The 15,512-nt window shown below is 35.0% G+C and overlaps 1 protein-coding gene across 1 annotated transcript; it reads right to left on the bottom strand.

Annotated features, from left to right (window-relative positions):
- Positions 1 to 217: 217 nt before the first annotated feature.
- LOC145101089 (uncharacterized) lies at positions 218 to 3,292 on the bottom strand. Its single transcript, XM_079038254.1, has 3 exons — positions 2,506 to 3,292; positions 1,794 to 2,162; positions 218 to 909 (listed from the first exon to the last, which is right to left on the bottom strand). The coding sequence occupies exons 1-3, from the start codon at positions 2,996 to 2,998 to the stop codon at positions 539 to 541; spliced, it is 1,233 nt and encodes a 410-aa protein (XP_078894380.1). The 5' UTR covers positions 2,999 to 3,292; the 3' UTR covers positions 218 to 538.
- Between the last annotated feature and the right edge of the window lie 12,220 nt (positions 3,293 to 15,512).

Genomic DNA, 15,512 nt, shown 5'->3' with positions numbered 1-15,512 from the left:
AGTTCAATGGTATAATCGTTACAAAAAAGCTCAAGTGTTGGTCGTGAATAAAAATGATAATAACTACAATCCCCAGTCGTAATAGTCACAAGTCTTGTAATTTTAATAGTACATCGTATACAATAAAGAAAATGTGTAAATATATACATTGATAATAGTTAATTACCTTACAAAAATAATTATTTTAATTTAGGAATTCTCTTTGTTTGTTACCATGGATAAAATCATAAAATGCATAGGTTAGTACTTTGTAGCACAATGAAATGAAGTATTTTTTAATGAAAACTTAAAAGAAAAATGGAAGCAATAAAGTGCCACAATTTAATTTCACTTTTCACCCATGCTTAGATTGAGAAAAGTACTACTCGTCTACCCCTACTTGTCTTTTTATGTAATTGTTTTCCTCTAATTCTCCAATGGCTCATTAAAGACAGTCAACACTTGAGATCCTCTGCGGATTTAGTGGGTTATATTGGAAATGAAAAGAAAGGAAACCCTCTTTCTCTGAGATTTTACTTGCATTCCTACATTTGGGTCTTCATATGGCTCCAACTCCAAGAAAGTCTATAAATGGTGGTGAAAAGTTATTATTAGCTTCAGAAAAATGCTGGCTCCCTGAAACTTCTTCTGGTGGTGGTGCAGCTGCAGCTGTTGGTAAGTAGCTGCTGCTGTAAAGATGGTGGTTGTAGTAGTAGTACTTCTGGTCCATAGTTTCATTCATCAATGGAGCAGGATGCTGATGATGACGATTATAATGGAAGTTGATGGGGTTAGTAGTATTCATCATCCAGGATGTGTTTGATGATGATGATGATGATGATAATGATGAATGGTTTTCCCAAGACATGATGTTGCCATGGTTACTGGTGTTGAGCATGTCCATCATCAACTCAGTGTTGTTCTTGGGACCTGAAAAACAATTTGTAAAGCAAACTGAGTCCAATGGAGGATGACACAAATAACGAAACTAGGTTTATCATACAAGTTTGTGTGCAAATTATAGTTTTGGGGATCCCAAGGTCTTTTTTTAAGTTGTATTGTGTTTTGACTTTTGACAAATAAAAGTTTTTATATAATTAAATTAAAAATTGAATACACTCTTTGGTGCTCATAAATTGATTAAACTTGGGATAAAGTTGTATTACTCTGAAAGAAATACTATGCATATTGTACATAAAAAACATATGTAACTATTAATCATTTTTTAGAATACACTTTTGTCACTGAACAACCAAAAGAAACTGTCTGAGTTAATCCCTAAGGTTGTTAATAGTCAGTGGTAATTTTATATAATTAGGTCAGTATTATAATAAGTATTAAAACTACAAATTTAAATCACTTTTTTTGTTTTTTACATGAGTTTTATATTTTTATATATGTTTTCGGAGGATATATTATTATTGTTCCTTTTTTCACCGTATATGTTTATATTTTTTAAAAAGCTAATTAGGGTGAACTCGTTGTCGTACTGTTCTTGTTAAACGAGTGTCGATGACAATTTTAACAAATCTATAAGTTTTTTTTTTTGGAACGGCAGAAAACAAATTTATTAGTACGATAATTAGATATATTGTCTAATTATTCATGTTAGATTCATAAATTAATAATTTCACAACGAATCCTTAATTATGTTATGTGGTCGACTCATTTATTAATGAAATTTCTGGACTTCTGCAGTTTGCATAATTTTGGATTCAATGTAAAGATGCAAAGCTACAGTGACCAAATAGCAATTCATCACAAGAACTCTCAAAAGCTCGCCACAACGAAAGGAAGCTAAGAGAAGAGCTGACCAGAAACGAGATCTAACGGTGGCAGTTGGTGGAGAGCTCCAGTGTAAGGTAGATGACCAGCGGCGGTGGTGGCTGAGACCGCTGGTGGTGTTGGTGGTGGTGGTAGTGCCACTTGAGTTTGACTGATCATCATCATCTTTCTTCTTCTGTAGGCATTAGATTGTTCTCTATATTTTCTAGCCATGATCACATGCCAATGGTTCTTGACAGCGTTGTCAGTTCTACCGGGAAAAAGCCTCGCCATTAATGCCCATTTGTTGCCATACAGTCTGTGTGCTGTCATTAGTCTCTCTTCCTCTTCTTCACTGAATGCTCTTCTGTTGATTCTTGGATCTAGTTGATTGAACCATCTCAACCTGCAACTCTTTCCTTTTTTTTTTTTTTTTCAAAATACCGACAACAAATAATAAGAAAATCAACCCAAAGATCAAGTCTTTCCACCAAGAAAATATACAAAGGTTTTGAAACAAGAATCAAGAAACTAGAAGTTTTCTGATTGTCGCATTTGTTCATGGGAAAAGAAACATATATTGGCTCCAATCCCCACTTCTTTTATCTTTCTTATCAAGGAAACATAAAGAAAAGAGGAATGCCCAAACACTCACAAATCTTTACCTTTTTTGTGTAACAAACTACACACACAAATTAACACACTTTTCTTTCTCCCAAAAAAAAGAGCAAGAAAACTAAAACCAAATTTGTGTATAAGTACCTGATCTGCCTTCAAGCTTCTCAGCAATAAGGTTCCAGTTCTGGGGGCCATGAAGGGCAACGAGTTCTTTGAGCTTAGCATCTTCAGCTGGCCTCCAATGGCCTCTTGCACTTGTCTTTGACTGTCCACCCGATCTAACTCTTCCATTTTGATGGCTATCAAAGCTACCATTGAATGAGTAACTTCCACTGATATTTAGGCCAATGTGTTCTTCTTCGTCGTCATCTTCTTCTCTCCCCCCCTCTTCTTCTTCCTCGAAGTCATCATGTCCTTGATCTTCATCTTCATGAAAATTTCTTGAAGGATTGTGATTGTTGATTGTAGTAGTAGTTGTTGTAGGGAGCATAAAAGGCAGCTCCAGAGAAGAAGAAGAGAGAGACGACGACGACGAAGAAGTAGTTAGACTGCTATAGATGAAATGATCGTTGATCTTTGAAGGGTTATCATTGTTAATCGACAAAGAACCAAAACAGTCTGCAAAAATCATGCCCATTGATGAAACAACAAAGAACAACAAGAAGAAGAAGATAATGATGATGATGATTACAGTAGTTTCTATGTTGCTAGCTTAGCTGTTTGGACCGAATGTACGAAGATAGAGAGAAAAATAGAGATGAAAAACGTCATGTTGTGGGGAAGAAGTCTTGGAAATGAGAGATGATTTTGAAGAGGAACAGGAAAAGGGTTCAAAAGACTAGTCACAAATCACAGACTGCAGACACTCGTGGGGGTGAGAAATGAAGAGTATTTTCAGTAATTAGTTTGGGTAAGTTCGAGTCTGGACGTTTTTAGCTACTGTTAGAAATAACTTAGCCACTTGGCCAAAAGATTCTGCTTTTTCTTCCTTTACTCAAATATCTAATTATTAAACTACATAATTCAGCATATATATAAATCCACGTCTACACACATATACTAGCAACATATACATAGAAATATATGACAAATTACATTAAATAATAATTTAAAATCAATTTAGTTTGTTTAAAAATCAATGTTTTATAAGTTCATATAATTTCCATATAATATTATGTGCTTGCCACTCTATTAAAATAATCACGACTTAAATAGTGTGAGTACAAACTACATCTCGACAATCAAGAGATTTAAGAAATAAAATATATCGTTACAATAATATATGCTACTCTAACATATGTTTTGCTAATAGGCCCCACAGTTTGAGCTGGGGGAGGAAGATGGACACTCACAGTGGTGCTAAAATCTACCAAAAGTTGTCGAGGTAGGCATTGTGGGATCATGCATGACTACATACAGAGAGAGAGAGAGAGAGATGAGAGATCTACTAAGAGAGACGAGAGTCAAGTACAGACAAAATTCAAATGATTTGTCGTTTTTTTTATAAAGCACCGTTAGTCGTCTAGAATTTATCAAACATAGTACATAACACCATGCTTCAACCAATAATCGAAGAAACCACATGACATGGTCCGATCATTTTATGGCAGCAATTTAAGTAAGATAGATATGTTTCTTGCTTGTAATGATTTTGTAGACAGATGGGGGTGGCTTTGATGATGGTGCTTTTGAGGCTTCACTCAAATTGTAGTTCAATCCTCTTGGTTAGTAGTCATTTCGATTTTTCACTGATAGTGTCAGAGTGATCATCGATATCAACAAAATTTTGTTGAATACTTTGTGTCGAATTTTTGGTCTTGTTCAAAATTTTGATTTGTTCGTTTTTAGTCAAGGTCTCATTCACAATATTAACATCTTCATCAACATTTAAACAATCATTTATGTTAACAACACCATAAACATATGAATCATTTGGAATGGTGGCATACTTAGCTACTTTACACTCACATACGAAAGTAATTTTATCAACTAACTATCGTTTGAAAGTAATGAAGGGAAGCACCTTCTGATGTAGTTCAACACAAATATAAGCAAAATGATAAAGATCAGTCAATTTGCCATACAAGCGTATTGTAATATTACAGTAAATATTATGTTGTTTGACAAACATCATATTATCGATCCTAAGACCATCCTATCACACATGATATTGATTCTTTTAAGTTCTAAACACTCTATCTTAGTGTTCTTCTCCTTCAACCTATTTCGAGATTCATAAAAGGACACCTTAGATTTCTCAGCTTCATTACTCATTGAAATAAGCATGTTATATAAATGTGAGCATCAAAATCACATAAAACAACATGATAAGAATTTAACAGAATATTTAGGGAAACAAGAAGGTCATGTATATTGGCAGTCATTTGAGGTTTTGGAGTTGTCGAAACAAAACAACTTCACGTGCTCTCCACACCTTCTTCATCACTTCCCTCAACATTCACATTCTCCTCCAATTCCTCATCACTATCTTCCTCCTCTTTCTCAAACAAGCTTTTCACACCATGAGTAGGATGACACATTTCTTCATCATTAGATCCAGATGACAGAATTTGATAAATGTCATTGCTATTATAACTTACTTTGCCCATTAGCGAAAGATACTTCGTCTGAGCATGAACTTCCTTAAGCCTTTTAGTATAATAGGCTTCATCTTTCACCATCTCTTTCTTCTCTTCCTTCTTTCTCAACATGTAATCCTTAGCCAAATGGTTGTGACCATTATAGTATTTGCAGTTGTAACCTGAATCTCCCTTCAGTTTCAACTCAGACTTCTTCTTTTCCTCTTTCTTTCAGCTTTTTCCATCACTTACTAACTTCCTCCAACATTCGACATTGGCTTCTTCTCCATGTTGTTTTTAAACTTTCCACTTATAGGCTTCTTGAAAAACTTTTTCACCCTATTGTTTGAGTAATAGGCAACAACTTCTCCTTCTTCACCTTCATTCGTATCTTCATCAGACTAATAATCTTTCACATTTGTTTTCAAAACCAACGACATTGGACCGTCATAGTTCAACTTGTTTTCTTCAGCCATTTCTTTTACCTTTGATTCATGACTTTTTTGAATGTTTTACAAATTCAATAATGAATATGTATCAAAATGCTCTTGTGTGTTGATCATCAGATAGTTGTTTCACCATTCTTTTTTGAGTCAATTATTGAAAGTGAGGTTAAATTCCAAAGTTGTACGAATCACCCCATAATGATTGCACATGAAGATCAAATCATTCATCGTGTCATAATATGCCTTGGTATTTTCGTTTTCCTGTTGCTTGAAATTTGTTAGTTCAGACAAACACTATGTCACCGACCTTTTCTTTGTCCTCTCATTACCTTGATACTTTTCTTTCAAAGTATCCCAGATTTCCTTAGCATTTTTTCATCCGCGAACATAGTTGTAGACTACAAGAGGAAGAGCTCCTCGCAATTCACGTAAACACTTCTTATTATTGGCCTTTTTCTTGTTCCCATGCGCAATCATGTCGTCTGCTGCTCCGACATTACCAACAACTTGAACCAGATCTGCTCGATGAGTTCTAGTTTCGATTGATCTTCATTGATTCCTTTAAGGTAATTCTCCATTCAATCAGCCCACTGATCATAGTACTCTAGGATCAACATCAAGATCATAGTTGCAGATCCAACAAGATTCATAAAGTTTATCATTGTGTTTATGTTGAGATTATGTTAAAGTAATTCAGAAGTTCTTTCTTTTATTTTAGCACATGAAATTTGAATAGGAGAATAAATCAAAGCCATGTGACTGATATGCCCATGGTCTTTAGCAAGTGGTTGTTAGATTCTAAGTTTTTTTTGCATTTCTTTTGTTTAAATTCCCAAGCATTTGGGTACGTTGTAATGAATCCTCTCTCCTCCATTTGGAATCAATAATACATCAAAACCTTTACCTAATTTTGTACCCTGTAAATTGTTTCCTGTTATTTGCTTGTGAAAACCTTCGGTGGAACCTGAAAGTCCAACACTGTGGTATCAGTGCACAACCTGGTGCATGCCAAAGATTCAATCTCATGAAGAGATGACAGGAAACAATGGAAATGGTGAAAAAGATGGGAAAATCACACTCCACTATCTGATGTTATCCAGGAGCAATTATGGGGCATGGGCAATCAAAAAGCGTGTTTTCATGCAAGCCCATGGTGTATGGGAAGTTGTTGACCCACGAACAACAAACACGGTGGTAGAGGTGAAGAATAACAAGATGGCGTTGGCGGCTATCTACAAGGGAATACCTAAAGACCTTGTAATGTCATTAGCTGAAAAGAAAACAGCCAAAGAAGCATGGGAAGCCCTGAAGACAATGTTCATGGGAGCAGATAGGGTAAAGACTGCAAGAATTTAGACCCTGAAGGCAGAATTAGAAGTAATGAACATGAAGGAGACGGAAGGCATTGATGATTTTTCCACGAAGGTGACCAACATCGTCAGTACCATGTGCACTTTGGGAGACACTGTAGATGAGGCCTATGTGGTGAAAAAACTACTCAGGGCGGTGCCATACATGTTTTTTTCAGATTGCCTCGACCCTAGAACATTTTGGAGACTTGGACAGGATGACAGTGGAAGAAGTGATTGGGCGACTAAAAGCACATGAAGAAAGAATAAAGGGGCACCGTGATAGTGAAGATAAAAGGCTCTTATTAATGCATCAAGTGTGGTATGAAATAAATAAGAAAAAAGATAAGGTGACTCCAAATTAAAAGTGAATCGTGGAGGATTCGGTGGATCACGAGGACGAGGCAAAGGAAGAGGAAGAAATGGCAGTAGTCGTGGTTGTGGTGGTTAGGTTAGAGGTGGCTCTCACCACCAACGAGAAGGAAGCTTTGGTGCATCTGGCATTCAAGACAAAAGTAAGGGGCAATGATACAACTCCCAGGAACATCGTCATTACGTAGCTGAATGCAAGAATCCAAGAAAGGAAAGAAACCATGAGAACAATTTGATATAGGAGGAAAACGAACCTGCACTCCTATTGTTGTCTCTTGAAAATAAGGAAGAAATTAGTGAGATATTTTTTAATGAAGAGAATGTAAATCCACGGTTGAAAACGTCAGTCAAATCTTTGGTATCTTGATACCGGAGCAAGCAATCATATTACTGGTGACATAGGAAGTTTCGTAATCTAAACAAGGAGATACAAAGGTATGTCAAGTTTGGAAATGAAACTAAAGTAAGCATTAAAGGAAGGGGATCCATAATTTTCCAATGTAAGAATGGAGAGCAAAGGAAACATTAGGAAATGTATTACATACCTGACCTCTGCAGCGACATAATAAGTCTTGGCCAATTATCGGAGAGTGGGGATGAAATCAGGATAAAGGAGACATTCTTATGGGTCCATGATAAAACAGGGAGATTGCTAATAAAGGTGCAGAAGTCCCCAAACCACCTCTACAAGATAGAGCTTGAAGAAGTAAATTCAAGATGCTTGATTGCTGAAATAAGAGACCCAACATGTAACGCCCGTGTTTCGGGGCTAAGCATTTGTAGATGATGTAATTGATGGGTTTTCAGCACTACATCAATCCTATGGTGTACATGCAAACCCTAAAGCTTTGGATCTAATTTGTCTAATATACATGCAATAATCATCCAAAGCTCATAAACCCTAATTCTAGCATATAATAATCGAAATTGACAAAAGAATAGAGTTTAGATCTTACCTTGATTGTTATGTTGCAATAACAATCCTAGTCCTTCTTGCAATTGACTTCTGAAAGCCTAGTGCCTCAAATGTTGCACCTCTAATGGAGTCACAAACACCATATGCAACAAGATGAACAAGGAGAGAGGGAGGAGGCACCAAAAACGTCTTAGGATTTCTCTTAGAAGGTTAGAGACGTTTTTGGCTTGCCAAGGGTCCCTTTTATACTTACGCTATTAGGGTTTTCAACTAGGAAACCCTAATCTGACTGCTTAGGCCTTAAGCAACCCATGGAGTTCCCCTAGAAAGCCCTTGGACGAAATCCATATGGGTTTCCCATAGATTTTGTCTAATCCACTTTCCATTAGGAATACATAGCCCAATTTGCAACCATCATATAATTGCAATATCAGTCCCCTTTATTTAATTAATCTCTTTTAGCCAAAAAATTAATTCTTATTAATTCTTAACTAATATTAATTAAACAATATGATTTCTCTTTTAATATATTATTCGTATAATATATTAATAAATCATAATTAATCCTTTTTCTCCTTAATTCATCCTATCAGTGGCTATGGTTAAGGCAACCCAAAAGGACCATGCTCACAATCGGGTCAAGTACATACCAAAATAATTATGGGCTTAGACACGTAATCCAACAGTCTCCTATTTGGATAAGTCTAATAACTATATTGCGTATAACTTCGGAACCTGATCAGCAAGTGTAGCTTTCAAAAGCCGCTGTCGAACTCTGATCTTATTAGAAACGTGTCCTTTAGATACGGGTTCATATATTCCTCCATTCTACATATCGTATGAACTGAGACATTGATTTTAATCATAATTTATGTGCATGTATTGTTTCCCGATTTCCGATTTATGACGACTGATAACAGACTACAATTGAACACATCAACTCAGTCCCGGCTTGGCCAACCGCTTAGGGTGTCATCACTAAATCATCGAGGGGCCCACAGATATCGCTTTTAACCCACTTTGGGTAAAAGGAACGGATAAACTTTGATTCAATGCTCGCTTGTACCTAGTCATCAAATCACACACAACAATATGTTTTATAACACCAAGTTACTAGTGCGTTTACATATTATCAATGTGCAACCGACTTGCAGAATACAAATCACACGTCTCAGTTTCAAGAATATAAGATATTATCGTCTCACCAATCACTCGTGATAAAATCCATGAATCGATCCAAGTGAGTGTGGGTTTAATCCAATGCTCAAATCATATTCATAAGCACTCATGAATGTGGCGGCAAACATTTGCTATGTCTAATACACTTTAGACAATCTACAAGCCAATTCATGACAATCTTCTTTCATACCTACTCCCAAAGTATGAGCGACTGTGGATGGTTTGAATAATCTTATTATTCGGGAAGTCAAAACATGCAAAGTGAAACACAATAATAATTGAATCCAATATGGCCCCAAACTTTTGAGTATAAATAAAACTCCTTTTATTTAGTCACCATATTGATTACACATTATTCATTGTATAATGTTTCGGATAATCAACTTATTACTTGAATCATAACAGCAGTTGTCCCATGCACCAAACATGCACAATCTGTTTACCTATGGTCCATACTTTGTGAAATAGATCAGTTGAAAACATTTCCAATGATGCTCATTTCACAATCCCTAACTCTTACCCTTAGTGTAAGAACACAAAATTCTCTCCACTAGTAGAATATGTTAGATTCTAACATTTTATGCAATTATCCTTTTGTAATATTATTGCACAAAAGTCAACAAGACTTTGCCAATGAAATTATAAAGTGCTTTATTGGGGATTGTTACAAGACAATTCCATAGATTTGAAGTTTCACATTCAAAGTACATTCCTTTGAACATCCTTCTTGCATAAAAGTTTCTAATCTAGACATAAATTCTTAACGTCCAACTCCCAATATGGAAACATTTCCATATTTTCCATATGACAACTTATTCTGAATGGAGTCTTATCTATTCATAATAATGTCGATATGGTTCATTCATTACTATACTTCCAACTGCCCACAAGTGACCAATCCTTGACGAACCTTAAATTGTACTTGACAGTTTTTTAATTATTTTAGTCAAATACGGTTCTAGTCCCTTTTCCCTCTTAATTCCCTAGGCATTTGGAAAATTTTAAAATGGTCGAATATTGCAACATATGCAATCTATCCTATACCTGAAGCGTATGGGACACGATTCACAAAAAAAAAACGTGATACTTTACCACTTTCTTGCTATAATATTGCTATATATAGAATGCCCCTATGTTAAACCTTTTCAACATAACATTCATATATGTCTTTTGACTAAATTTAATTAAAATTTCTTGATTCAAGCTTTTAGATTTTAAAACAAAGTATAATATTCTCTCCCTTAATTATAGCAAAAAAACTATTCAACCTTTGCAAATTGAAACATTGTTTTCTATAATTAATATTGCTATTTGCAATACTTAAAATAATAATCATACTCCTACTAACATGATAATTATCTCTATACCAACATAACATTTATGCTCCAACTAGCTTTGACAAGTATTCAGAAAACATTTGGACTTCTAGAAAGCAATACTTATTGACTTCCAAAGTTCATATTTCTAATACGATATGCTTCGATAAGCCTTTATCTAAGCTTCTAAACCTCATACACCTTTCCTTAGATAGCTTATATGTGTGTCTAAGCAATTTCAGCACTTATAACAATAAGTCTCAAATGTTTAAACTAATTGCAAAATCTCACAATTCGAACTATGAAGAGGGATGCCATAATCATAATCGAATTTGAGAACGCCAATATCATAATTGCTATCTCCTTAAAATCTCTCCTAGTGAAAGCTTTTCCTCACAATCATTTTCATGAAGGAGAGAAACCTTATGACACTTAGATTTTATGGTGTATATGCTCTTATCCATGTGAATTTTTCATAACCATAATCATAAGATAATGTTTGTGTGAAATCCAAACTCTTATGGACAGAACTTGTTCATTCTTAATTTCTTGCCATGAAGGGTCCCACCATTGCTTACAAGTTATTTAGCAGCTCACCTATACTAGTCAGCGTACTTTCATTGAACAAGGTGCTTGCTCTTATGTAGTCAATTGAGAACTCGTAGAACTCATATGCATAAGTAACTTTACTGGAATGGCATACAAATAAAATTTTGTCAACACGATAGGTTACAAACCTCAATTTGTGCGCTAATGTCTAATAGGTTTACTCTTGATTATTTCTTGAATCTTTTTCAAGATCATTTAGACTCCCACTGACCTCTTGACATATAAGATTCTCTTGTCAAGAAACATTTCTTGACAAACAAATATTCAAGAGTTAGTATGGATTCTTATCAATAAAAACCACTACACCCAATTGGTCTTAGTTGGTCTTTGTCTTTATCCAAGACATCACAACTTACCAATTTCAAACGTGCAAGAGTAAGAAAAACAATTTTCTGCTTCACATTTGATGAGTGTGTTAGAACTTCTTAAGATGTGTCACTCAAGTCACAATCTTGGAGTATGACTCTAAGACTTGATTTTGGAACGAAGTATGATTCACCTATTGATTTAACCATTTCAACAATTTCTGATTCCTCCTCTTAGCCACACCAGTGCACTAAGGTTTACTTAGAGGATCAATTGTGATATGGTTTCATAATCAATAAGACGATCATAATACATGATACTAAAGTACTCTCCCATCTTTTCAGATTGGAGAAACTTTTATCTTTCTGCCTAATTGATTCTTCTTATTCATTCTGCTATTATTGAAAATTTTCAATAATTCAGAATTATACTTAATATTGTAAGTATAACCATATTTACTAGACTTTTAGTAAATCATGACGAATAGTCTTATTGTTATTTGTGGTGGAACTGACCGGTGCACAACATTGTGTTCTAGTCCTTTAGTCCTTCACTTGACTCGCATACTTGTGTGATCAAGGAATTAGTCTTAATTTCCTAAGTATCAATATTTCCATACATCACATGATTCAAATCATATGAATTCAAAGCTTCTGTCCGATTGAGACTTAGGCGATGGGAATCTTTTCTTACTTAGAAAAATTATGATACTACCATAAATAACATAACTAAGAATCACATCCACTTAATATTGCTTACAATAGATACACACAAGCATCAATTTTCATAAATAACATTGCAAGGATATATAAACAAGTCAAAACTCAAAATTATTTTTTTTATAAAAAGGTGCAAAAAAACTTGTCCTTACAATGCACATTCAAATGAAAACTACGCTATTACATATTCCTAAGCAATCTATCATAACTCTAAGTAGCGGCTTAAAATCCAATCATCGAATCATGCGATCAAAATCCATTTCTTCGCGATCAGACTCAGCTCACTTCTTCCTTTAAGCTTCCTATTTTTTCTTCGATCCTACAAAACATCAAAATGTAATCTTATCACATCATGTATTAAGAATCAAAAATAGAAAACTTACTAGAGTTAGATAGTGGATTTTACTTGACGCAGACTCATACATCTTGACTCTCCCATCTCTTAGATCTCTCAGGTAGTCAGGGCAGCTTCGTAACCAATGCCCCCACTTTTGGCAATAGAAGCATATGGATTCTTCTGGAATGTTATACGGGACTATCTCAAACTCCGCCTTTCTCTTGCGTGGAGAAAACTTTTCTGGACTTCCAATGTTGCAATTTCCCATAGAAGGATGGGACATTGATTTACCAGACAAATTTGCCTGACCAGTGCGCCAAATCATCGCTAATTCAGCAGCAATAAGCAAATAATTCAAATCAATTAGGGTCACGTCATCGGCCATCATATAGTATTCTCCAATGAACTTACTATATTATTCGGGAAGTGACTGAAGAACCAATTCAACAACCAAATTCTTTAAGACATCGACACCCAACATTCCCAATCTATCAATATGCAACTTCACATCCAAGACATGAGCACATACAGACTTCCCGTCTTCATGTTTCATTGCCAATATGGCTTGAGTGACCTTGAACTTTTCAAGTCTTCGACCATATGGTTCAGGGAGAACAATAGGTGGAGGTGGGGGGAGTGAAGAATGATCTCGAGTTCCTCGATCGAATCGTGGAATATCATCTTCATGAGGAAAACTTGTTCCAACGAATTCAGGAAGACCATACTTTATAGACTTTGACATCTACAAAACGGGAGAAAATTCAAGTTAGTTGATTGGAATCCTTGATATAACACCCAATTGAAATATCAAGGCTAGGACCCAACAAAATATTCTATAATTTGGAAGAGGGACGCCGTAATCCAAATGGCAGAATATTTGAAGGTAGGTAAATGACGATTTACCAATTTCCAACATGAAAAAAAATTTGAAAATTAAGTTTGAAATGAGTTGAAACTCCTAGATCTTTTGAGATTCATTGAAATTTTCAATGGCATGTTTAAATCTCGAGTGTGCCCTTCGTTTGTGAGTGGGATGCCGAGGATCACAAACAAGTTGTGGATGACCATGCAAATATACATGGCGCCCCCAATGTTACAGTCACCTAATTGATGTGCCGGTTAACCACACACGCTCCATCGATTTATGACAAACATCGAGTCACCCTTTGCCACCTTTGATTAGAGCCCAATTAGTGTGTCGGTTACCCACACACGCTCCACTAACGTCTTAGCAAGGGTACAAAGTGTAATTTCATGGAATAGCACCAACTCCACATTTTTTCTAAAGTAACTAAGATTTGGAAAATAAAAAAGTTTTTAGTTACTTCGTACTTCATTATACTTATAATGGAAGGTTGCGTTCGGCTAACGACTCTCCACTAGTCAAGAGTGCGGTGGGTAAGAGTGGATACCCAATGGCGGTTATTTTACAAGCCGCTTCCTTAAACACCCTTATAGACCAGCTTCGTGAATGAGGCCTACTAATGGTAAGACTGACATTTTACTTATATGTATATATTATTAAGCCTTTAATTCTATATAGTATAAGAGTGTATTTTACACTTTTAAAATGCTAGATGGTTTAATTTAATAAATTATACCTTTTATTTTAATTAAATCTAAACCATATCATTATGGATTTATTAACTCTCTTTTAATTAAACACTTAATTAATTTAATAAATCCATGAGGCTGTAATTTGAACTTTTCAAATAAAAAACTAAGGTTTTAAAATTTAACATTTAGAAATTAGAACTTTTAATCAAAAAATTTAAATTCCAAAACTTGAGGGAAAGTTTTGAAACTTTTCAAAACCATATAGATCAACTTACAAATACTTTTAATTAATCAAATAATTAGTGATTATCTAAATTTGACCTAATTCTATTTCAAGGCAAGATAATGCACATCAAATAATACAAATAATTAAAGTTTATCATATAAGGCAATAAATATCTTATTAAATGACAATTATCTTCTATTTGGGTTAGGATAATCATACCAAAACAATAAAAATCAGATTTTATCAATAAAAAACGTTTATGGTTATTATCCCACGGCCAAATAAGTAAAAATCCTGAAATTTCCTCTGTCTGACCCCTGGACTCGCCGAGTCAGGGACTGGACTCCTCGATTCAGGCTGACTCGCCGAGTTCATCCACTGACTTGCCGAGTCAGTCAATTAGAGGACAAAAAATTTGAGTTTCAGGCCTAGAATGATCATATAAGCATTAAATACATCAAACAAACAGCCTAGGCTCTGATACCAATGATGGGTTTTGAGCACTACATCAATCCTTTGGTGAACATGCAAACCCTAAAGTTTTGGATCTAGTTTGTCTAATATACATACAATAATCATCCAAAGCTCATAAACCCTAATTCTAACATACAATAATCGGAATTGAAAAAAGAATAGAGTTTAGATCTTACCTTGATTGTTATTTTGCAATAACAATAAGAATCCTTCTTGTAATTGACTTCTGAAAGCCTAGTGCCTCAAATGTTGCACCTCTAATGGAGTCACAAACACCATATGCAACAAGATGAACAAGGAGAGAGAGGGAGGAGGCACCAAAAACGTCCTAGGGTTTCTCTTAAAAGGTTAGGGACGCTTTTGGCTTGCCAAGGGTTCCTTTTATACTTAGGCTATTAGGGTTTTCAACCTGGAAACCCTAATCTGACTGCTTAGGCCTTAAGCAACCCATGGAGTTCCCCTAGAAAGCCCTTGGACAAAATCCATATGGGTTTCCCATAGATTTCATCCAATCCCCTTTCCATTAGGAATCCATAGCCCAATTTGCAACTATCATATAATTGCAATATCAGTCCCTTTTATTTTATTAATCTGTTTTAGCCACAAAATTAATTCTTATTAATTCATGACTAACATTAATTAAATAATATGATTTCTCTTTTAATATATTAGTCATATAATATATTACTAAATCATAATTGATCCTTTTTCTCCTTAATTCATCTTATTAGTTGTTATGGTGAAGGCAACCTAAAAGGACCATGCT

The sequence above is a fragment of the Lactuca serriola genome, chromosome 4, assembly GCF_051521515.1.
Source record: "Lactuca serriola cultivar US96UC23 chromosome 4, Lser_US96UC23_V15, whole genome shotgun sequence".
NCBI classification, from domain to species: Eukaryota; Viridiplantae; Streptophyta; class Magnoliopsida; order Asterales; family Asteraceae; genus Lactuca; species Lactuca serriola.
This window is presented reverse-complemented; position numbering and strand designations above follow the sequence as displayed.